A 22,881-nucleotide genomic window follows, 5' to 3' on the forward strand; every position below is an offset into this window, starting at 1 on the left:
GAGTGCTCACTAGGTACTTTACATGCGTTATCTCATCTGATCTGTGAGGTGGGTGATAGTATCCTCATGTTACAGGAGAGGAAACTGATTCCTAGAGGGAGGTTAAGTCATGTTTGTAAGGTCACATGGCTAGTGTAGTGACTGCGGTAGCTTGCTTCCTTCTTTTGGAAAGAGATCCTTGACTGTAGGCTGGGTACCTGACCATGCTGGCCATTTATAAAACCCTGGAAACAGGGATTGGTCCACATCTGAGTACATGAACCAGGCAGGGCCAATCAGAGCTCTTCCTGAGATATATGGACACTGGGTCTACAAAGCTGGAATAATCTGTGGCCATGTTCCTTGTTATATAGAAAAACCCTGCTATAGTAAGAGTGAAGCCAACATGCAAAGAGAGACAAACAGCGATGAGAGAAGCCTGGCTGGCTGGATGGGTGGTGTTGAGTTCCGTGTTCTAGCCCCCAAGGCTGTGGTTCATTGATCCTGTGAATTATCACAGTGATTCTTACCAGTTATGTGATAGAATACATCCCCTTTTATCTTCAGTGAGCTTGCCTTGAACTCCTGTCTCTTACAGCTGAAAGATCTTGATCAATAGAGCTAGAATACGGTGGAGTCAAGATTCAAACTCAGAATCTAAAGTCTTAACTTCTCTGCTACAACGATTTCCTAGTATTATACATTGATCGCTTAGAATGTCTCTATTTAAAAAAAAAATTAATTAATTAATTAATTATTGGCTGCATTGGGTCTTCGTTGCTGCGCGGGTTTCTCATTGCGGTGGCTTCTCTTGTTGCAGAGCACAGGCTCTAGGCACGCGGGCTTCAGTAGTTGTGGCTCGCGGGCTCTAGAGCGCAGGCTCGGTAGTTGTGGCGCACGGGCTTAGTTGCTCCGCGGCATGTGGGATCCTCCCGGACCAAGGTTCGAACCTGTGTCCCCTGCCTTGACAGGCGGATTCTTAACCACTGCACCACCAGGGAAGCCCCTCTTGGGGATCCTTGATGATTGGACATTATAGGGGAGGTTGACCATTGTGACCACCTGTGTTTAAGTCATGCCTCATTCATTGTGTGAGCTTGGGAAAACTTCCCTGAGCCTCAATTTTCTCCTTTGTAAAGTGGGGTAAGACCGTACCAATTTCCTGGGATTGTTGGGTAAATTAAATGGGATGATATATGGACAGTTACCCAGAACACAACAGGTGCCCCATAATGTCAGTCTGCACCCCTCCAGCAAAGGGAATGACAAATGCATTACACACGGCAGATCCAGAACGACCCACACCCAGTGTGATAACGCAGGTTCTCTCATGCTGAGCAGGCTGTCAGGGGATAGTAGATAAATTATTTCATGCAGTTCATTAAGAGAAAATATCTCAAAGCAGATTTGCGGGGGTCTGGGGGGTGGAGAAGAAGAATAAAAGGGATCCTTGTAGTGAAAAAGTTTAAGCTCAGAGGTTGGTGCAACTCCCCCAAAGTCGCGCGGTAAGTCAGGAGAAAGCCAGGGCTTAAACCTGGGGCCCCAACAGCAAGACCATTTCTCTTCCTGCCAAGCTGCCCCCGGGATAGCGGGTTGGCAGAGCTTGGCAGTGTTCAGCCCCTCACTTCTGCCACCTAGTTCCCTCCTGCCCCCTCCCTGTGGCTTTTAAACAGTTTACAGGCGTACAGCTTCCATCTTAGAAGTCCACCTGGGCTGGAAAAACTTCATACATCAGGCAGGTGTGAGAGGTGTGGGTGTGGGAAGGCTCGCTGGAGATGAATCAGCACTGCCTACTCCTGCCTGAGTCAGGAGCAGGGCAGGGCAAGGACTGACAGACCCGGACAGGAGGGAGGGAAAGGAGAGCCCAGAGACCAGCCTGCAATGACATGTCGCAACCACCAGGAGGCATAAACAAGACAGGCAAAGCCCAGGAGCCGCTGGTGGGAAACCTCTGGCACCTGGAGCTGGGGGGAGGGGACGGACGGAAAGCAGACACCCAGCTTCCCAGTCTGGGCATGGGCACAGTCACTGACAGGATGTGCCCACTGCCTGCCTGTGTCCTGGCTTCTCTGCCTTCATGGAGAAGTGGAGAATGTAGAGCGGGATTGGAATCTAGGGGTCCGTCTCTCCAATGCCAGGAGGGGGAGGGAATTGCTCTAGATCACACAGCAAGTTAGTGGCAAACTAGGTGATTTTCATCAGTCTCAGGAATATGGCCCCTTGATGGGCACTGTCCTGGCCTCAGTTCCTGTTTAAGGACAGGTGTCCAGGTAGTGCCCCTAGCAATCAGTGGCACTCTTGCCCTCTCTCTCTCTCTCATCTTTCTGGTCTTCTTCTCTTTTCCCTCACAGTCCCTTTGTTTCTGTGACTCTATTTTTCTCGGACCTTTTCTCCCAGTCTCCGTCTGTCTGCCTCCCATCTCCATCCCTGCCCGCTGGGGAGTTTGCTCTGCTCCGTCCCTCACTGGGTCTTGGAGCGAGCGTGATGTTTCCTGCAGTCACTTCTCAGGGACTCAGAGCTCTCTGAAGCTCCGTTTTCCAACCCAGTGCCTCAGTTCCACTCCTGGGATCCAGAGGAGAAGTTATGATTTGGTAGCATAATCAGTGATGTGATCTGGGGAGCTGGGAAGGCCCCCTGGCTCCTAAATACTGCCCCCAGCACGCCACCCCCCATTCGGTCACCATAAACTCCCGGTTAGCAGTCAGTGTGGGCAAGACACTCGGCTCATGCAGTCCCTGCCCTGTGAGCTCACCATGTGGGCATGAGGACGAGAGAAGACAAGTACACGAGTGATTCAATGGAGAGCAGAATGCTCTGAGCACACAGGACAAAAGGAGGGCTTGGGATGGGACAGAGCAGGTAGAGACAGAATCTGGGGCAGGCTCTGTGAGGTCGTGGGCACTAAACCGGCCTTTGAAGGATAGGTGGGTATCAGCAGGAAGGGGTGCGGTGAGTGGGCACATTCTGAGCAGAAGGGTGAACGCGAACAGAGTCTTGGCCACGCCAGGTGCACGTACCCCCATGTGCTCAGGCACAGTGAGCAGGCCGTTAGGGGATATGCAGGGGAGGTTGGAACGCAGGTGGGGGCCAAAGCCTGAAGCACTTCACTGCCAGCAGGAGCCATGGGGACACCAGTGCAGTTTCTGAGCAGAAGTGGCGTCTGCTGAAATCCTCAGTTAAAATGGAAGAAGTGCTGTAAAAAGCAATGCATTGCACCCCAGGGGTCTTTAACCTCAGGGTGAACAGCTTTTATTCCAGTCTCGGCCTGAAGTAGGTTTTGATAGGGAAGAGCGGTAGCATGAGGGGCCCAAGTGCCTTGGTGGGGAGGGACACTGGGTGGTTTGCAAAGGTGTGGGAGAGGATGCTGGTGGCCCCAAGGCCTGACTTCATCTACGCCGCTCAGGTTGCCTCCAAGTCCCACGGTGGCCCGCAGGAAGACAGCAGCCTGGCTCGATGTCTGATCCTCTGTGGGTGCTCAGTCTGAGCTTCTCTGTGGTATCATGATCCAAAGCTCCCCGGGTGGGCCTGATGAGGGGTGTCTGTGCCAGTGTTCTCTGCTCCCAAGCTGGGTTGGGATTTCCGCCTACTGTCCTGGGACTGCGGCTGCCCTGGCGCTTGGAGAGGAGAGCGGTGCCGCTGACTCACTGCCTGGGCATCTGGGCCTGGAACCACGGGTGAGTCACCTAGGACTAGGGGTGCTGGGGGAGGGGAAAGAAGCTGGTGGACATCTGGCGGGGGGAGGGGAGCTGGGCCCACAGGAAGTGCGGTGCCGGGACTGGATTGGGGCAGTAGGCGAGGGGGGCCTGGGAAGGGGCAGCGTGAAGCCTGCTCTTCTCTGAAAGCCCCTTCCCTGGACTGGGTCCTGAAAGGCCTCTGTGTTTGCCTTTCTCTGGGGAGGGGCCTGGAGGAGTGGGGTGAGGGAGGCTGTGGCCTCACCCAGGCCTGGCCACCGGGCTTGGGGAGCTGTCTGGCCCCTCGTCACCTGCCCACCTCCCAACCTGCAGGAGGCCCAAGTTTTCTCCTCTCCCTTCAACCCTCCCGGGGCGTCTTTACACACCACAGACTGCTGCTCACCCCAGCTGACTATAACAGAGCCATCTCCATCCATCTCTCACTGCCTTCCCGCCTCCTGCCAGACCCCCTCCTACCCAAAGGGGGCCTTTCCAGGTATGTTTAAGCACACCCTCTTTCCTTGTTACATCATTGAAAGGTATTCTGGTGCCGGCTATTAAAAGTAACTTTGGGGACTTCCCTGGTGGTCCAGTGGCTAAGACTCCGTGCTCCTAATGCAGGAGGCCCACGTTTGATCCCTGGTCAGGGAACTAGATCCCGTGTGCCGCAACTAAGACCTGGTGCAGCCAAATAAGTAAATAAATATTAAACCAAAACAGTGACTTTGTCTCCCTCATTCCCTGAGGTGACCCCTGCCCTCTTCTTCCTGATGCCCCCCCAGCTGCCTTCTGGCTTCTCCAGCACACATACACAGGCCTGTGCAGTCCCAGCGGGTACCTGCAGCCACTGACACACCAGTGAGCTGTGACTCTCAGGCGTGTGTCATGAGAACAAAGCCTGGCCTGAGTCACCAGGCCCTGCAAACGGGGCTGTCCCCCTTGCCCTGGGCCCAGGCTACCCCTTCCCCATGACACCTCCCACTCCCCTCTGTGGCCTGGGTGGGGCTGGGGGAGGGGCTGCCCATGGCCAACCTAGAGCTCTCCCCGAGCTGAGCTGGCCAGCTGGCCAGTCTCTGGGATGGATGGGGCTGGGAGTGGCAGGAGGCCAGGCTTTGGCAGGATCAGGTTAGGGCAGGTTTGGTTTCCTTAAAATACAATGTTGGGGGCCAGTGGGGCTGGCATATAAATCCCCACTCTGGGCACCTGGCCCTTTGTTTTCCTTCTGGGGTGTCTCTCTGCTATCAGGTCTTGTGAGTACCTCTGTCCTGCTGAGGGCTGGGTGGGGCCGACCCCCATGGGTCTCTACCTTTTTCCCTTTGTCTTTTTTTTTAAATTAATTTTTATTGGAGCATAGCTGATTTACAGTGCTGTGCTACTTTGTGCTGTCTGTTCCTTTGTCTTGATCTCTGTCTCCTTCTGGCTCCCTTGGTGGAAGAGGCCTGGGGCCTCTGTGGGTCTCTGCATCTGGGGGGACCTCCTGTGAAGTGTCAGACTGAGGCCTTTTCCAGGTTCCTCTGTGGTGTTTAGGGGTTACTCTGAGGCTCTCTCTTGGGTCTCACAGTCCGGCTCAGTCTAGAAGCACTTCTTGGGGCTTTAGGCCCAGGAGTATGAAGCGTGGGCGGGGCTGGTGAGGGTGGGATGGGTGCTTTAAAGGAGGATCCTGGGTTTGTTTGGGTTTTGTTTTTGTTGTTTTGCAAAGTCCTGGATTCCAGCAGGACTGAGGAACAAGAGCCAGGGATCTCGAGCACAAAGGCCCGCCTGGGTTCCTGCCCACTGCTTCTTCCTGTCTTCTCCTACCTCCCAAAAGCAGGGCTGGCAGGATGGGCCCGGGGCTCTTCTCGCTTCTGGTGCCAGCTCCTCTGGCCTCACCCTGGGCCCCGCTTAACCCTCCTGGGGTGGTGTGACCATTCTCAGAGGCAGAGCCTTGTAAACAATGACCTCTGAGGTCTGTCCTTGGTCTTAGATTCCGCCCTGATCCCAGAGTGCTGGGCTTTTAATTTCTTTAATTCCAGTCCCAATAAGATGCTTCCTGGTGGGGAGGGTGTTCAGTTGCCTCCACCCTACCCATGCCCTGTCTGCATAGAACCAGCACCCCTGCTCAGGGGCCTCCAGTATGAGGGGACACACATTCCCTAGCCGGTGAGAGCCCCTAGTCTGAGGGAGAAGATGAGCCTGCCCAAGGGAGCTTCCAGTTAGATGGGAGAGCGACACCCTCTGGCAGAGGAAGGAATTGACTCCTCGGGGAACCTCGTACCCCTGGGCCGTAGCCATGGCCACTGCCAGAGCCCAGCGAGCCCCACTGACTAGCCCATGGAGATGCCCGTCTCCGCAGCGCTGGCACAGAGCCCACTGGCCTGTGGAAGGAGCTGCACAGAGAGGATCCCAAATGGGACTCTGGCCACCCTGTCATTTCCTTTCCACAGATGCTCAAAGAGGGGAGCCCTGCACTCAGGGGTGGGCCCCAAGTGTGATGGGAGGAGACATGAGGCCCTTCCAAATACAGAGGAGGGTCTAGCATCTGCCCGCAGTGTGAGGTGGGGGTATGGCCCCTGCCCAGGGAGCCATAGGCCGAGCGGGAGACGCAGCCCTGCTTGCCCATTCAGAGAGGGGCTTGGAGAGGCAGTTTGGGGCAGAAGTGGGTCCTGCAGGCTGGGCTGAGGCGTCTCCATTACTTGCCAGCCCTGCAGCCCCAGATCTAAGATGTCCAGTCTTCTGGAGTAGGTGCTGGCTGTGATGGTCACCACCTTCCACAAGTACTCTGGCCAAGAGGGTGACAAGTTCAAGCTGAGTAAGGGGGAGATGAAGAAACTTCTGCACAAGGAGCTGCCCAGCTTTGTGGGGGTGAGTGGGGCCGGCCTGGGACGGGGAGGGTCCTGGTGTGTGCGTGCAGGGGCACAGGCTGAATCTCTTCTCCCTTCCTTGAGGGTGCCTGCTGACGCAGACACCAGGGTGGGATTGAGCCCTCCATGGAGTGAGAGTGAGGCCCGTGTGTGAATGCGTGTGTGAGTGCTCTATTGCTGGCTCTTCCCCGCAGCTTTCCAGAGGATGGGTGTGCTGTCAGAGCCCAGAGAGGGGAGGACACCAGCTCAAGATTACACAGCTCTCATGTGTGATCTCTCTCTCTCTCTTTCATTTTCCATATTTATATGCCAACCTAAGAAGGTGTGTAGGGAGAGAAAAGCCCAGCTGAGACACGCACCCTGAGATATTTTGCAGAGAAATGCCGTCAACTCTCAACTTGCCCCTCGCCCTTCCCTTGCTGACTCCTGGATAATCCCAAAGTCAGGTCTCAGGCTTTGAACGTATGAGGCATGTCCTTCTTTCTTCAAAAAAATTGTTTTGGTCACACTTTTCTAATTTGGTTTCATTTTGTCTGGTATGAAAAAGGGTCCGCCTTTTTTGAATTCACTTTTCTGGTGATGGGGAGTGGTGGTGGCTTCAGAAAGCTTTAGTTTCCTCCTCAGCAAACTGGGGGTAATGCCCACCTTGCTGGGCTCCTGTGGGGAGTAGAGCTGATCCTGTGCCTAGGGAATGCCTGAGGTGCTCCCCACTCCCAGCAGGGGGAGCCGGAGACTCCCACTGATGCACTTCTCTCTGTCCTCACTCAGGGGGCCTCCTAGTGGCTCCCAGGGGCTCCCTGCCCACCACATACCTGGCTGCCCAGTGTGGAGGGAGAGCTGGGCTCTGACCCATGAGAGCAGCCTGGTGATAACCCCACTGTCTCTCACTTTCAGAAGAAGGTGGATGAGGAGGGCCTGAAGAGGATGATGGGTGATCTGGATAAGAACAGCGACCAGGAGGTGGACTTCCAGGAGTACGCTCTCTCCCTGGCCCTCGTCACTATCACGTGCAACGACTTCTTCCAGGGCTCCCCAGCACGGTCCTGATGTAGAGCTCGTGGTTCCCGTTGTGGGTCTCTTGGGCCCAGGAGGACTCTCTACGTTTTTTAGTTTTATACTCAGTAAACTTTTTTCCTTGTTGACAATATTTTAATTGCTCAGTGATGCCCTGTCACCTGGCTGGCTCAGTTAAAGACTCAAAACTCCTTTTGTTTTGAGCTGTCTCTATCCCTTTCAGTCCAAGATGATATAATGCCTTTAAAAATGTTGTGGGCTTCCTGTGTTATCAACTTATAATTCACTTAATTAGGCAAAAAAACATATTTACAAATTTCTTTGAGACTGGCCCTCTGTACCTTAGAGTTAGAGAGCTGTTAGAAAATGCCCTTATGATTCTTAAAGGCCCTCTTGCCTGAAAGAGACACACTACTAAAATTATTAGAAGGCTTATTGGTGTTATTTGTTTGTTTTTGTTTTTGGCTGCGTTGGGTCTTCGTTGCTGTGCATGGGCTTTCTCTAGTTGTGGTGAGTGCAGGCTACTCTTCATTGTGGTGCGCGGGCTTCTCATTGCAGTGGCTTCCCTTGTTGCGGAGCATGGGCTCTAGGCATGCGGCCTTCAGTAATTGCAGCACACGGGCTCAGTAGTTGAGACGCGTGATCTGTAGGGCGTGCGGGCTCAGTAGTTGTAGTGCACAGGCTTAGTTGCTCCGCGGCATGTGGGATCTTCCCAGACCAGGGATTGAACCTGTGTCCCACTTCATTGGCAAGCAGATTCTTAACCACTGCACCACCAGGGAAGTCCCTAGAAGCCGAGTTGTTTATCTGAGATCTGAGAATTGCCCTTTAATCTTTTTGAAGTTTCCATGAAAGATCTCATCTTTGACTTTATCTTACCCCTGAGGCCCTTTTTGTTGGCAGGGCCATGGATTTGATCTTTTCCCTGAGGCCATTTATTACTTTGAGAGCCATTTGCTGCCTGGAAAGACTGTCCTGGGCCCTCTATATTTCCTCAAAATTCTACTCAGAATTGAAGAGTTCCTTCTTTAGTTCATCTCTTTCTTCTCATATTTTACCATAGGCAGCCAGAAGAAGCCAATTGGCATTTTCAGTATTCTGTCCAAAAATCTCCTTAGCCAATCCATGAGTTCATTATGTAATCTTTCTATTTTCCACGTTACTATGGATAGTAGTGTTTCCAGACATTCCACCACTACGTAATAGGGGTTGCCTTTTCTTCAGTAACAATTCTCCAGTAACAGTTTCCTCACTGCCCTTCAAATTATTACTAGCAATCTTCTTGAGATCCTTCTAGCTTTCACCCATGGCTTTGTCCCAAAGCCAGTAACACCTGCTTTAGGTTTTTGTAATAGAAGTCTCTTTCTCTTTCAGGTCTTTGATGAAAGATTCATGGAGCCAGCTCATGCTGATTTTCTAAGCTTTTCCTACCACTTCCTCTATCGCTACACCTAGGTTTCCATTTGGTCTGCATCCCAAGATACATCAGGGGACAAACTGACTAAATATTTTGTCATTTCATAACAAACGTCCTTAACTTTCAGCCTGCACATACTGGGTCCTCATATCTCACTGTCTTCCCTCCTCCACTTGGTCAATTCCACATTTTAGATTCTTTTGTTTGAGGACTCTGCTTTATGAATTTATTGAGCTTTGAGTTGCAGATCACACGACTAACAGTGGCTTTAATTGTCTTACATAACAAGACCTCTGAGACAGGCAATTCAGGGTTAGTTCAAGGTTGGTTCAGGGGCCCAGAGATGTCATATGACACCGATTTTTTGCTCTGTAATCTACAGCATGTATGCTTTTTCCCTCATGCATGTTGCTTCATGATCACAAGATGGCTGCTCTACCTCCAGGTCTCACTGTCCATATTCCAGGCTAAGAGACAGAGGAAGTATAGGGTGCAGAAAACTTTCCCTCAAGAGACTTTGCCTTTTTATTATGCAAGAAATACTCTCTCCAAAGATTTCTACTTACATCTCTTTGGCCTTAACTATGTAATATGGCTAGTCCTAGCTGTGACCAGGTATTTTTAGCTGGGCATGTTGACACTTTGAAAGAAAAGAAAAAGGGTTTTAATAATAAGGAAAGGGAGGGATGGATAGCAGACAAGCAATAGACAATATTTTTCTGAATTGTTTTCTTACTTTTCTTACTTCCCTGGGAAGCTCTGATGCTTGGGAACTGCTTACAGAGTAGCTCAGAAAAGAGCTCCCCAAAGACAGAAAGGAGTGAGAAGGTTCTGGGACACACTGCTTATTCTCACTGTTCTAACTGCACGACTGGGGCTGATGAGGCAAGGCTGGGCAGGCCCTAGCAATGAAAAGAGAGAAGCCCACTTTCTTAATATCCTATAGGAAAAGGAGCCGGTGAATATAGGTCAGGGACTCATCATAGTGGTAATTAACATTTCCACAGCAGTTCCCAAAACTTCTTTCATGCTCTCTGTCACTTCAGCCTCACGGTAACCCCCAAAAGAGCTATCATTAGGCCCTTTTTACAGATAAGGAAACCGAGAGGAAGCAGCATCTGCCATTCATGGAGCATTCCCTCCGGCCAGGCTCTCTGCTAGGCCTGTTCTAGCATCATCTCACTGAATCCTCATAGCACTTGGATGAGGGTTGTGTTATTAGTTTCTGGAGGAGGAAATAGGGGCTGGGAGAGGTTAAATGTGTAGTGTTGGGACTTGACCCAGTTTGTAAGAAAGGGCCTCACCCCTATGGGACACGGGGGTGGCAGCCTGGGCCTTCCTCCCCTTCCTCCAAAGCCTTGGAGATGAAGGGGACCTGGCTGGGCAGAGTCCAGACGCTCTTGGTGTCTCAATCCTGAATCCACGGGGAAGTGGGTCCACTTGCTGGTGATTGCACAACTGTAGTCTGTTTGCTCACAGTGGATCCCGGTTTCTGCTGGGGCTCAGTTCCAGGTTCTGGGGCTGTTCTGGCTGGTGGATACTGGCATCGGCTGGCTGCCTCTGGAGCTTTCCCCGGCTGGCTAGGCACCAGATGGGACTAATTTCGTTCTGTATAGTTGACAGACTAACAAACACGTGACTTTCTTAGCTGGTCTCAATAACCATCCCTCATCCTGCCCCTTCCTGCAAATCTCCCTGCTGAGGCAGAGACGAGGAGGGTCCAGAAAATGGTGCTGTTCAAAGACCCGCTGGCCAGATTCTCTCTCACTTCCTCCTGGAATTGCGGCAGGGAGGAGAGCCTCAGGGATCCATATGTCACCTCCCATAGTGTCCTACTGTCACTTTGCTCTCTGTTCTTTTGGGTCTATCCCTGCAATCTATTGACCCTCCAAGAAAAGAGAGACTGAAGGCAAACGTGGATTCTGAGGCAGGGGAATGACTGAAAGAGGGCTCCCCATGCTCCCATCTTTAGGTCACTTGGTCTCCCCTCTAATTCAGTGCTCCCATCTGGGAAATGGGCAGTCAGGCATTGACTTGGTCCTCAAAAGACCAAGGAGAGGCTGTAGGTCTAAGCCCCACAGGCTCTCCTCGATCCCATTTCAGATCCTCTCCCCACCCCCATCCCCTAATTCTGTAGCAAAGGCCTCCCTGGCTCCAGCCTGAGTAATCAAATACCCCCTCCCACACTCTCCCTACCTTGGGCTCAGATGATGAGAAAGGAGATGAATCAGTGTGACGAGGTTCATTGACCCCCATGGGGCTATGAGATTGGGGTGGTGTCACCCTGTCCCTCGAGCCCAGGTCCTTTTGGCACAGCACATGAATGTCCAGACGCTCTAGGACACTTCATCTTATTGCTCCCTGAGGTGCAGAACCAGACACTGACTATCATGGCGCAAGGTGGTTTCCCAGAGGCTTTTGTAAGGTGATGGTGGTGATAGTGGGGGAGACAGGCAGGGAGAGAGGACGAGAGGGGGGGGACAGTCCTCCACATCTGCAGTGGGGCAGCTCGGGTGAGAGGCCAAGGGTGTTGGGCTCCACTCCCAGGTAGAGAATCAAGTGGACAGTGTGGACAGCAGAGGGTGGGAAAGGAGGAGGATGCTCCCTGTCTGGGCCTCGGAGGGGCGGCTATTGTCATGTGCATTTGGGGGATTCAGGGTATATGCTGGGGAAGAACTCCCAGTAGGGCAGGAAGATTCCAATCCCTGTAAGAACAACTTGGGAAAGCAAGATGAGAAAGGCTGCAGCTCTGCCCCTAGCCTGTGGGGATGCAGAAGGCTGGACAAAATGACCTGGGGGAGGGGCTGGGGGGAAGGCCTGGTTCTCTCCCTGCTGCCCCCATCGAGGGGACTTAGCATGTGGTTGTTGAGTTATACTCCGAGACCTCTGCCCTGACACCGTCCACAGGACCAGCAAGTGATACAAAGCACTTTCACATTGGAGTCTCAGGGTAGGAATCTTCCAGATCCATTTTGGAGGCAAAAAATTAAGGCCCAGGCAAGGTAAAGGACATGCTCGAGGTGGAGGCAAGAGGGTGGTGGATCTTGGAGTGAGGGTCCAGTTAGGGTTCTTCCCACGAGGGTCCTCCAGCCCCAAAGCGCCTGCACCCAGACCTCTCCGTCCACCCACCCGCCCCTCAGCTGTTGCCTCCCTGGGTGAGTTCCTGCCTTCCCTGCCCCCCACCTCAGTCGGAGCCTCTCCCAGTGGGCACACAAAGGTGAGGCATCCCAGAGAGGTGTGGCCAGGCTTGAAAACATGAAAGGCTGGGGGATAAGGACTCAGGCTGGGAGCAGGCTGCCCAGCCCTTCCCTGACCATCCATATAAAGTACCCCAGGCCCCACCACCAATTTTTCCCCTTAGCCCTGCTTTATTGTTCTTCCTAGCATTTATGTCTCTGGTCTATCATACGTTTATTTACTTGTTACTGTCTGTTGTGTGCATTAGATGGTCCTCTCCACAGAGCTGGGCTTTTGTCTGTTTTGTTTATGGCTGTACCTCCAATGCTTAGGATAGCTGCCTCTAAATATTCACATGAAAAATGAATGGCTCTCACCCTGCCACAAATTAGTTGTGTGACTTGGGCATGTTACCTACCTCTCAGTTAACATTTATGCCCTTACCATGTGCCAGCACTATTTATCTATGAGCTTTGTACATAGAAAGTCCTTTAAGCCTCACAGCAATCCTATGAAGTGATGACCATTATTCTCCTTGGTCATTGGCAGATGAGGAAAATGAGGCCCAGAGAGGTGAGGTGACCTGCTTAAGGGAGGTGGCTGTTGGCAGAGATGGGGTGTCACAGGTGGGAACAAGGGCTTGACCTAGAACTGAATTAATTGCTGGTCCACTCTGGCCCCTGCTTCTGTCCCCTACTCCCCATAATTCCTTGCCTATAAAACAGGGTTAATCACAGCCCTCCTTTCTCTGCCTCCCCTCTGCTTGCTCCCCTCACCCACAGGGGCTGAGTTTTCGGGGAGGTGATGGCACAGTTGAGGTTCGGGTGCAGGGGGCCTGGGACGAGGCCAAGGTGTCATGAGCTCTCTGGCTGCCCCACAAGTATTAGGGCTTCTTCAGAGGCCTGGGGGTTGACTCCTCTTCCCCTTCCCACACTCTTCTGGGTCTTGGGTTCTCTTTCTGTGAAATGGGGAGGGGTCTCTCAGGCCCAGGGAAGAGGGCGGGAGAAGTGATATGAAGAGATTTCCATTTCTGGCAACATGGTGGTCTGTGCCAGCTCCGACTTAAAAAAAAAAAAAAAAGTGCTGGATAGAATGAAGACATCTTTTTCAAAGCGTTGAAGAGCTCACAAGGCGATAAGGAATGGGATCAAAATCTTAGCGAAAGCAGACTGCAGGAGGTGAGTGGGGCACTGGGGCCCCTCATGCCCTGACAGCATCGGCCAAACTGAGCCAAAGTGACTTTGGCTTTGACAGAGTGTGGAGTGAGGAGGGGCTCGCTTGAGGAGGGGAGGCAAGGGGGACACCCCACATAACGCTGGGACCCCAAAGGGCTACACGCTTAAGCCAAAAACCAGAGGAAATCTACCCCCACCTCATGGGAGTGCAAGGAACTTGGCCTTGGTGCTGAATGGAGCCAGGGAGGACAGGAAACAGGCCTTAGGAGCTCAAGCTCCAGGCCACCCTGGTGTGAGTCTGAATTAGGGGAGGAGGAGGGGGCACCAGGAGAACACAGCCTAGACTTCTGGAAGCGCCCCTAGGAGCAGCACACCTTCCTCCCAGGTCTCAAAGACATCCTACTGGTGATCTCCCCAGGGAGGCAAGCAGTTCTCAGCCCAAAGCATCCAAGGACCATCAATCTGGAGATCAGGCAGCGAGGGTGTCTCACAGGCTCAGTGCTCTCACCGTAAATGAGGGGGCTTAACCAGGGGCACGCCAAGATCCCCTCTGGCAGAGAGATTCTCTGGGGGTGAGGCGAAAGTGTGTCCCCACTTTGTCTTCTTCTGGGGTGCCTTTTCACGGTAAAGAGATAGGGGACGGCTGTGACGAATGACCTGTCTTCTCTAACCACGCTGGAAGGAGATGGGTAGGAGGCTGTGCCCGGGTCCCAGCTCTGGGGGAGGGTCGAGGGAAAAGGACGAGGTGGTGGTATCTGCAGCCCAGACGGGGCCTTTGATGGGTGCATGGCAAGGCGGGCGGGTGGGGCCTGTAATAGGGGTGGCGAGGGAAGGAGGCAGGGGAGCCCCTGGGGGCATCCTCAGCTTGACCTACTTGGGCACCCCCGTAATTGCTCCCTTCCTTCCTTGGGAGGCTACAAATAGGGATGCCCTGTCTCTAGGCTCCTCCAGCTGAAACAGCAACAACTGTGGTGAGTGCTGGTTGCCTAGGTCCTGCCCTGGGTGTCCAGCAGCTCCGGGTCTGTCTCCTGGGCTTGGGGGCAGAGGCATGACCACAGCAGAGACTGATGAGGTGAAGGAAGTCAGATATGATGGGTTCAGGGGTTCCCTTGTACAGTGAGGGGCTGTTGGGGAACCTGGGTTTAGGGGGTGTGCAGAGCTGAGGTCTGGCGGAGGGGTCAGGGCTATGGGCTTAAAATGCTGCTGTTGCCCTCAGTTAGCTCCCCCTTCGCCCACACCTTTCATTCCTGCCAACGGGTTGAGATGGGCCAGGGCTGTGAGGAAGAGAGGATTCCCTCCAGTCTCCAGGCACCGAGCTTCTGACAAAGCAACAGCGGTGGCGCCAGGCAGGCTGGCAGGAACCCAAAAGGGCAGCTCGGCCCCTCTGAGGTTCCCTATTCCCTGAGATCATGGCCCTTTCCTCTCCTGGGAACCTGGAACCCTACTCCAATCCTGGGCTGTCACAAAGCGTTAGACCCCAGGCAGCACTTAACCCCATTCTTCTTCCCTCCCAATCCTGACCATCTACAGGGCCTGGCAGAGAGCAAATCATTAGGGAGAGAGCCTTGGCCTGGGCTGCCTCGTGCTGCAGGACTCCTGTCCCCTGGGGGAACCAGGAGTGAGTCACTGGGCTCACATGGAAACAACACATGCCTTCCTGGCTGCCTTAGGATTTTTCCAGGCTGGAGGCATCTCCCAGAAGGGCGGTGGGAGGGGCCCGTGGAATGCGGGTGGGTGAGCAGTTCTGGGAAGGGCTTCCCCTCTAACAGAATGGGGTACCTCTCTGCAGAGCCTTCTGTCTCAAGAGCCCCAGAGGTCAGGGGGATGGCCTCAGGGAGGGCAGATTACAGATTGGTACATACCTGAGCTCGCTGTCTCCAGAGACCAACTGGTTCAGGTCCCTGACTAGGCCTGTGAGGTGGGATTCACCCTATTTTACAGATAAGGCACCTGAGACCCAGACAGGGTAAATGTCTCATCTTCTGCTGCACAGCTAGTCAGAGGCATAGAGCGTCGCGGCAGATTATCCTTTGGTTGCAGCTTCCCTGAGTTCAGCGCAGGAGGGATGGTGATGGTCGTGGTGAGGCGGTGGAGGTTCTTCTGAGACCTGACTCTCCCTGAGAAGGTCCAGCTTCGCCAAGGGCCTGAGGCCGGGAGCATGGGGCAAGGGTGCTCCCTTGTGCAGGAGCTCTGGGGTCCTGAGGGCGATGAGGCTTCTAGGGCCAGGGGGCTGTATCTCAAGAGGGTGCTACAGAGCTGGACTGGGCGTCAGATGAGAAAAGGTGGAGAGAATCAGGGAGTCCTCAGGGACCCCCAGTGTGTGGGGTGCAGGTAAAGGGTGGGCACCTCTCCCTGAGGAGTTTGCAGTGATGTTGGGCAAATGAGGCCTCTGTCCAGAAATAGGGGGGCAGTCGGGAAATAAATGAGGAGGGGCTGGTGTAGTCAGGGAGGGCTGCTCAGAGGAGGGGGAGCTTGTGGGGTGGGAAGGCTGCAGGGGATTAAGTCAGGTCTGGGTGCATTCCCTGGGACGCACGGAGGGCAGAGTTGAGCAGGGGGTCTGACTCGGCCTCTGCCGTGAGTCACACCCTTGTTCTTCTGTGACAGTGAGGATGGCGCCTCTGGAGCAGGCGGTGGCTGCTATTGTGTGCACCTTCTAGGAATATTCAGGGCCCTGTGGAGACAAGTAAAGCTCTGCCAGGCAGAGCTCAAGGAACTGCTAGAGAAGGAGCTGCCCACCTGGACCCCAGTGAGCACCTTGGGTGAGCCCCCATGGGAAGCACTGCTCGGATTCTTCAAAGAGACACCTGGAGACGAGCTCTGAGCATTGGACAGCAAGGGGGTGGAAGCTAGACTGTGGGGAGGGGATGCTGGGAGGGGGACGGGCACAGCAGGAATCTCAGTTTCCTCACCTGTAAAGTGGGAGGATGATCATCTCGAGGGCTGCCTGGCCCGCCTGTTGGGAGGACTGAGTGAGAGCTCTGTGAAGAACCCCTGACACAGGGTTGGCACTCAGTAGCAAGTAGTAGGTGCTCCGTAAATGATCTGAGGAAGAGGATTTGGGAGGGGCATTGACACCGGTGAATGATCAGAACAAGGAGGCTGAGGTTGGCCCCCAGAAGGGGGTGGGTCGGGATGGCTGGGACCCCCAGGAGGGGAGGGAGGGAAGCAGGATGTGCACACCAGGCTGTTCTGCCCTCCTCACCCTGCCATCCCCGCCCTGCACAGACAGAGCTTCGGGAGTGTGACCACAATAAGTTCATGAGTGTCCTGGACAGCAACGAGGATTGCAAGGTGGACTTTGTGGAGTACCCGTGCCTGCTTGCCTGCCTCTGCACCTGCTGCCATGAGTACTTCAAGGACTGCGCCCTGGACACCCACTGCTCCCAGAAATGGGCAGGGCTGCCATCGGAGGGTAGGGGTCTGGGTCTGCTCCGGACCTGCTCCACCTCTGCCCTGAGGTCATCCTGGGCATGTCAGCTCTCCCCACTCCCCCTTCCCTTGTCCCCTCCATCTAGAATCTCCCAGGTTTGCCCCTGGTATGTTAACCCCTTTTACCCATGAGTCCAGGAGACGTGAGGGGACCTTCCCCGGGATCACAGCTAGTGACCTGTAGAACAGCCAGCCGCTGACTCCCCACTGTGGCCCATGATGGACGAAGGCTGTCAAGGCCCAGCAGAGCGTGTGCGGGAAGGAGACCACGGTGGGAAAGGGCCTATTTTGCTCCTAATAAAGAACTGGCATCCCTTGGCTCGGTTTGGTTCTTCTGAGAGGACAGCTGGGGCCTGGGAACAGAGTCCCGCTGAGGCTTCACTCCCCTCTGGCCTTTTCCACTGGAGGACAGGAGGCTGAGGGCCGTTTCAGACCTCGCGGAAATGAAATGGTCTTAACGTCCTGCAGGAGGGGGTGGGGTCAACACGGGGACAATGTCCATGGGAGGCTGGTGTGTGTGGGTCTCTCTCTCTCTCTCTCTCTGGGGGGTCTCTGAAGGAGAAGCTCCCTTGGGGACTTCCTTGGTGGTCCAGTGGTTAAGACTCTGCACCCCCAATGCAGGGGCCCTAGGTTTGATCCCTGGTCAGGGAACTAGATCCTGCGTGCCGCAACTCAGACCCGGCGCAGACTAAATAAATAAATAAGTAAATAAATATCATTTTTTAATAAAAAAGAAGCTCCCTTGGGCTGTTAAGGAGGGTGACAGGGGACGGAACTCATTCCACTGGACAGGATGTTCTGAGGGGAGGGGAGGGCCGTAGTGGAGGGGGTGGGTCTGCTCCCTGCCTGGGGCTGTGGGGGCCCAGAGGGCAGTACCAATAGGATTAGGGTGTCTGAGGTCCGACTAGGGTGTTTCTCCCTGATGTAGGGGGTGCCCTACATTGGAGGGGGAAGGGGGGACCTGCAGGCCGACCCCCTCCCTGAAGCCACAGCCACCTGAGGGGCTTCACATCCCTTCTCCTGACCCTCTCTCAATCCCTGAGCTCATACCCTACCTTGAGAGGTTCCCCTGACCCCTGCCTCCCCCACTCTGTGCCGTATCACCTCTAACTTTCCACCGCAACCTGCCCTCTTCATTCCTGACACCCACCCCAACTCTCAGTCCCCCTCCTGACACCCTCCTCTTTCCCATGTGCTCTTGGTCCCTTCAGTCCATCCCTGAGACCCGAGGCCTGACGCCCCCTCCCCATTCCATCACTCCCTCATCCAGGTCCTTTCTCCACGGATGTGTCTGTGGGGGTCCCAACGCCTCCTATGGGTGTTAGCCTGTTCCTCCTCCCAGACCCCCCAGCTCCTGTCCTGGGCCTCACTCAGCATGGTAGAAAGCCCTCTTGGGAGGGGAGAAGGGCAGTGTGAGCTGTCCCCAGCACCGAACCTGGGGTCCCTTCCCTGTGTTCCAGGGCAACCCCATTCCAGGACAACCTCCCACCTGTCACCCCCCACCCCTGAATCCCCTTTCCTCTATGCCGGCTGCCCAGTGGGACCACTCCCTCCCTGTCCCTCATGCCCTAGGCACAGCCTGCCCTTCCCCCAGCTCCCTAAAACTCAAACTGAGCTGCGCACACCCACCCACCGAGGCCCCTGCCTGTGCCCACTGGGGCTCTCCCATTGTCCATGTGTGTCTGCCCACAGCAGGAAGCTGGGTTTCCAAGCTGGGCTGGTGGAGGGGCCCGTGGCCTTTACCACATCGGCCCGTGATAGGAGGGCTGTCTCCCGCTCTCCCCCATCCCCTGCCATGGGCAGGGCCTTGCCAGGGGTATAAATAGGTCAGACTGCTGGGCTTTCCCCACTCTTCCTCTCTCTCCAACCCTCTCTCCTCAGCACTTCTTCTCTCTTGGCCTGGTGAGTTGTGGTCGCCTGACTGGCACGCATGTGGTGTGCAAGGGGTGTCAGGCTGAGGCTGGGGCAGGAGAAGGGGAGGCTGGTGGGGGCCAGATGTGCTAAGTGGGTCCAGATGTGAGATTCCGATGTGGAGGCTCTGGGGCGGGATGTGTGTGTGTGTACTTGCACGCGTGTGTGCGTGAAGAGAGAGAAAAAACAAAAAGCGTGCAGGTGGCTGGCTGAGTGGGAGCTATCTGAGCCGTCCTGTGATGCTGGGGCTTGCACGTGCTGTTGCTGTAGTATGTTTTGGGGTGCGTGTGACTGGGGGGTATGCATGTTGGCTTGTGTTTGCTGGGTTGCCCTAGCCTGTGCGTGCACACTCACAGGGTGTAGGAAGCACAGTGAAGGCAGAAGGCGACTGCGGGCTTTTGTCTGGTTGTGTCCTAGGAGGCTCTGCCCTGCACGCAGCAGCCTGGCCCAAGGGAGGGTGGCCTCCCCATCCCTCCTGTATCTGTGCCCCTGCCACCTCACCCTGCCCCTCCCCACGTTAGGCGCTAGGCCACTGGTTTTTTCCGCTACAGGGCCCTGGGCAGGCTTCCAGCAGCCTCGCCCAGCCCAACGCTCAGAGGAAGAATGGGCTGGGGTGGGGCTGCTGTGGACTGAGCGTGGGAGTGAGTGCACCGAGTGAGGGGTGAAGAAAGCGCTCTTGTGGAGCTGGCTGCCCGAAACCCAGAGCCTGTGCCCCGGGCCCTGCAGTGGTTCGCTGCCCCAAGCACGGATTTCCCATTGTGCATATCCATCCGCCAGGAGCCGAACCCCACTTTTGGGGCTGCCTCTATGGTGGGAGCAGAGTCTCACCAAGGGCTCCCTGAGGGCTGGGATTAGGGTGGGCATTCTGAATACATAGCCGGGGGTGGGGTGGGGAAAATTAGGATGTCTCTGTGACCCTGCCCCCAGATCCTGACTGCCGGCATGGCGTGCCCCCTGGAGAAGGCCCTCGATGTGATGGTGTCCACCTTCCACAAGTACTCAGGCAAGGAGGGTGACAAGTTCAAGCTCAACAAGTCTGAGCTAAAGGAGCTGTTGACCCGGGAGCTGCCCAGCTTCTTGGGGGTGAGTGATACTGCCCGGGAGGTACCTGTTTTCTGCGAAGCATTAGCTACAGCTGGCATCTATAGCTGTCGATCAGCCATCTTGCTGAGACAGCAAGTCGGGGCAGAGAGCTTGCTCTGTCTGCCTGGGCTGGAAGCACAGTGAGTACCCACTGCTCATTTCCTGGCTCTCTGCAGAAAGATGGCTGAGAACGAGCCGGTAGGCTATGGGTCAGACTCTGCCAGGTGCTTTGCACAACTTAACTGGAGGTAAACTGAAGCTCAGAGAGGCTAAGTAACTTCTGAAGTTAGTCAGTGTATAAAGCCGAGATCCATGAACCAGGACGTTCCGATGCTGCCATCACTACAGCAATGAACGATTTTTGTTTTTTACGATTGTATGAAAATTGTGTGTCTTCTTTTTTTAAATAGAAGTATAGTTAATTTACAATGTTGTGTTAGTTTCAGGTGTACAGCAAAGTGATTCAGTTATATACACACATATATATTTTTTCAGATTCTTTTCCATTATAGGTTATTACAATATATTGAATACAGTTCCCTATGGTATACAGTAAATCCTTGTTGCTTATCTATTTTATATATAGTAGTGTGTATCTGTTAATCCTATATTCCTAATTTATCCCCCCAACCCCAAACCATTTTTGAGTTTCAATTTGGCTTGTGGATGTGAAGACACAGTTATGGAGACCCTCGTACACCTCATACAGACTTCCCCTGAGCAGTCACAGATGCCATCTGTATCAACCTTTATGCAGTTTATACATTGCTTTCAGGACCATTGTCTAATTGGATTCTTAAAATGACCTTGGCAGAAGATGCTGTGGTCCCCTTTATCCAGTTGTACCCAGGTACTCAAGACTTCTTTGCCTGAGGGATGGCCTTCCTCCAGCCCTAGCCTAGCCCCCAGGGCTAGAGGTCCAAAGCTGGGCCCCCCAAGGAGTGGCTAAGCCTTCCTGGGCTCCCATCTTGAGGTGCAAACCTGGTCTAGTCCTAGCTCTGGCCACCCCCACGCCCGCCCTGCCCCCCCGACTTCTGGTTCCTACCCGCAGCCTCTTCTTCCTGCAGAAAAGGACAGATGAAGCTGCATTCCAGAAGCTGATGAGCAACCTAGACAGCAACAAGGACAACGAGGTGGACTTCCAGGAGTACTGCGTCTTCCTGTCCTGCATCGCCATGATGTGCAACGAGTTCTTCGAAGGCTTCCCCGATAAGCAACCCCGGAAGAAATGAAGTCTCCTCAGATGTGCGGGGTGGGGCCTGCCAGCTGGGGTCTTCCCTGTTGGCGGTGGGCACAGCGCCTCACACTGGCTCCTCCAGATGTGAGCACGATACTAAACAAGTTCAATAAAGATTCTTGAAAGCTATGAGGCTGATGGTCTGAGCGACTCTGGGGGTGCTGGGAGTTGAGCTGCGGTTTTGTGGCAAGTGGAGAGCAGACCAGAGAAGGTGGGAGACGGATGTGGGTGACTGTGCACATGTGTGGGGGACAGAGTTGACTCTGGGTGGAGCCGAAGGCAGGGAAAGGGACCCCCAGAGGCTTGGAACGGTAGGATCTTAGCCAGGGCACTCACCCATCCCACCTCCCCAACCTTGCCTCTGGCAGGACCTCTGTCTGAGGCTGGGATGGGATCGAAGATCACATCTGCTCCTGGTTGGGGTCCAGAATGGAGTGTGGGTGCCCTGGGGGTGGAGGGGGAAGGGCTGAGTCATGAGGAGGAAGTAGTGAGGCCAGGGTAGGATGGGGAGGAAGGCTCAGTCCTGACATTTACGGCCCAGGTCCTGCCTGCCACCCCTTCCAGTGCCCTGGCTTCAAAGCCCAGGGATGAATGAATCCTACCATTTCACAGTCAGATCAGGGAGGTGATGTGGAGGAAGAGCAGGCTGTTGGCCACAGCATGAGAATATCATCCTTCCCTAACTCCCATCTCTGTCCCAGGGGCCCTAGGATGGGATTCATTACCAGTTAGCAGTCATGCTCCAACAGAGGAGGACAAAGGATCTTGGGAGGGATGAGGGGAGGATAGTGGCTGGGGTGGGAGGGAAGGAGGTGGTAGGAGGTGACCATAGCTTTGGAACAAAATTCCAGGCATAGGGATCTGATAAATGAAGTTGAGATTTTTTTCCCCCCAGAAAATATCAGGCATGGTATTAGTTCTCCTTAGGTTGAAGCCAGCAGTTCTAGCCTGCAATGGGTGGGATTGTGGTTAGTTTCTAGGTCATGCCTGGGTGGTACAGGGACCTTCAAGGAAGAGGTGAGTAGAGGGCAGGTCCAGAGGCAGGGAAGGTCTGGTTCCCTTGACTTTTCTAGCTTTCCCCTTTCCTTCTCATCACATTGTGTTTTTGTCTCAAGTTTCAGAAGAGTGAGGTAGGTGACTCAGATGTTCCCTGAGAGTGTGACTACAGAGACTTGGGTAGAATTTTGATCCAGGAAAGCGTTTGCCACTTCCCCCTTCTCCCTCCCCCAAGCCCCAGTCTGCCTATCTTCCATGGAGTGCCCTCCCCTGGTTCTCCTCCTGTATCACTCCCTACTTCGGAAACTCCTGTTGCTTAGCGACCAGTCCCTGCTGCCTCTCTACCTTGGCAGCTGGGGGTGGGAGTGGAGTCGGGGGCAGCGAGGAGCATCCAGGCAGGCTAGGGTGGGGCTGCAGCAGCAATAGGTGCTAAGCCCCTAACTCCATTCTGTTCTCATACTTGGACTGGTTGGTGGCAGAACAATGTCTGAGTCTCTCCTGGGATACAGGCAACTCTCCCTGATCCCCACCCTGGTCATTTATGCACCCCGAACCTGTTCCCCACAGTCCACAGCCCCTACCCCATCACCCAGCTCTATCCTTCCCTGATCTCCGCCTCAGTCCCTGATTCTCAGTTCTCCATTCCAAGCGTCTCTGACAATTCTTTCCCATGGTGATGAGTGAGGTTTAGAAGAAATCATTCATTGAAAAGCCTTTTAAAAATCTTAGGCTCCATACTTGCTAATGACCTTGACCATGCCCTTGGCAGGAAACATCTTCCCCCACTGATTCCCATCTTGAGATGTCTGTTCTGCTTTTGGAGTGGGTGGGAGGGCCCCAATGTGGAGAGTGGCCTAGGGTATGGGTGGACATTCTGCGTTTGTCCCGTACCTCCTGAATCTTCTTTCCAGGGAGCCTGGCTGTTGACCCATCAGATTGTGAGTTCTGATTT

The 22,881-nt window shown here is 54.2% G+C and overlaps 3 protein-coding genes across 6 annotated transcripts; all 3 read left to right on the plus strand.

Moving 5' to 3' along the window:
* The first annotated feature begins 3,754 nt into the window (after positions 1 to 3,754).
* On the plus strand, positions 3,755 to 7,637 carry LOC102978681 (protein S100-A2). Of its 3 annotated transcripts, none has more exons than XM_028483796.2 (3): positions 3,755 to 4,146; positions 6,330 to 6,491; positions 7,385 to 7,637. In XM_028483796.2, the coding sequence occupies exons 2-3, from the start codon at positions 6,384 to 6,386 to the stop codon at positions 7,535 to 7,537; spliced, it is 261 nt and encodes an 86-aa protein (XP_028339597.1). In that variant the 5' UTR covers positions 3,755 to 4,146; positions 6,330 to 6,383; the 3' UTR covers positions 7,538 to 7,637. The 3 variants fall into 3 exon arrangements, with proteins under 3 accessions (XP_028339597.1, XP_054938283.1, XP_007131001.2); XM_055082308.1 differs by lacking the exon at positions 3,755 to 4,146 and adding an exon at positions 4,769 to 4,785; XM_007130939.3 differs by lacking the exon at positions 3,755 to 4,146 and adding an exon at positions 4,837 to 4,900.
* An 8,245-nt stretch (positions 7,638 to 15,882) lies between these two features.
* S100A3 (S100 calcium binding protein A3) lies at positions 15,883 to 17,007 on the plus strand. The gene is given in 3 exon segments (XM_028483797.2): positions 15,883 to 15,955; positions 15,958 to 16,019; positions 16,499 to 17,007. Coding segments are annotated over 3 exon segments (471 nt in total). The 3' UTR covers positions 16,835 to 17,007.
* Positions 17,008 to 18,545: 1,538 nt separating this feature from the next.
* LOC102978205 (protein S100-A4) lies at positions 18,546 to 21,062 on the plus strand. 2 transcript variants are annotated; one of them, XM_007130249.2, is made up of 3 exons: positions 18,546 to 18,604; positions 19,541 to 19,696; positions 20,764 to 21,062. In XM_007130249.2, exons 2-3 carry the CDS (start codon positions 19,556 to 19,558, stop codon positions 20,926 to 20,928), a joined length of 306 nt encoding a protein of 101 aa, XP_007130311.1. In that variant the 5' UTR covers positions 18,546 to 18,604; positions 19,541 to 19,555; the 3' UTR covers positions 20,929 to 21,062. The 2 variants fall into 2 exon arrangements, with proteins under 2 accessions (XP_007130311.1, XP_007130310.1); XM_007130248.4 differs by lacking the exon at positions 18,546 to 18,604 and adding an exon at positions 19,259 to 19,423.
* Positions 21,063 to 22,881: the final 1,819 nt, after the last annotated feature.

This window comes from Physeter macrocephalus, unplaced genomic scaffold, assembly GCF_002837175.3.
Source record: "Physeter macrocephalus isolate SW-GA unplaced genomic scaffold, ASM283717v5 random_71, whole genome shotgun sequence".
NCBI lineage: Eukaryota > Metazoa > Chordata > Mammalia > Artiodactyla > Physeteridae > Physeter > Physeter macrocephalus.

What these genes read in the sequence shown, in the direction of transcription:
- LOC102978681 (XM_028483796.2), top strand. Translation starts at nt 6,384, where the DNA reads ATGGTCACCACCTTCCACAAGTACTCTGGCCAAGAGGGTGACAAGTTC. An exon ending in AGCTGCCCAGCTTTGTGGGG is followed by an intron (nt 6,492 to 7,384) that starts GTGAGTGGGGCC and finishes TCTCACTTTCAG; the next exon opens with AAGAAGGTGGATGAGGAGGG.
- LOC102978205 (XM_007130248.4), top strand. An exon ending in AGCTGCCCAGCTTCTTGGGG is followed by an intron (nt 19,697 to 20,763) that starts GTGAGTGATACT and finishes TTCTTCCTGCAG; the next exon opens with AAAAGGACAGATGAAGCTGC.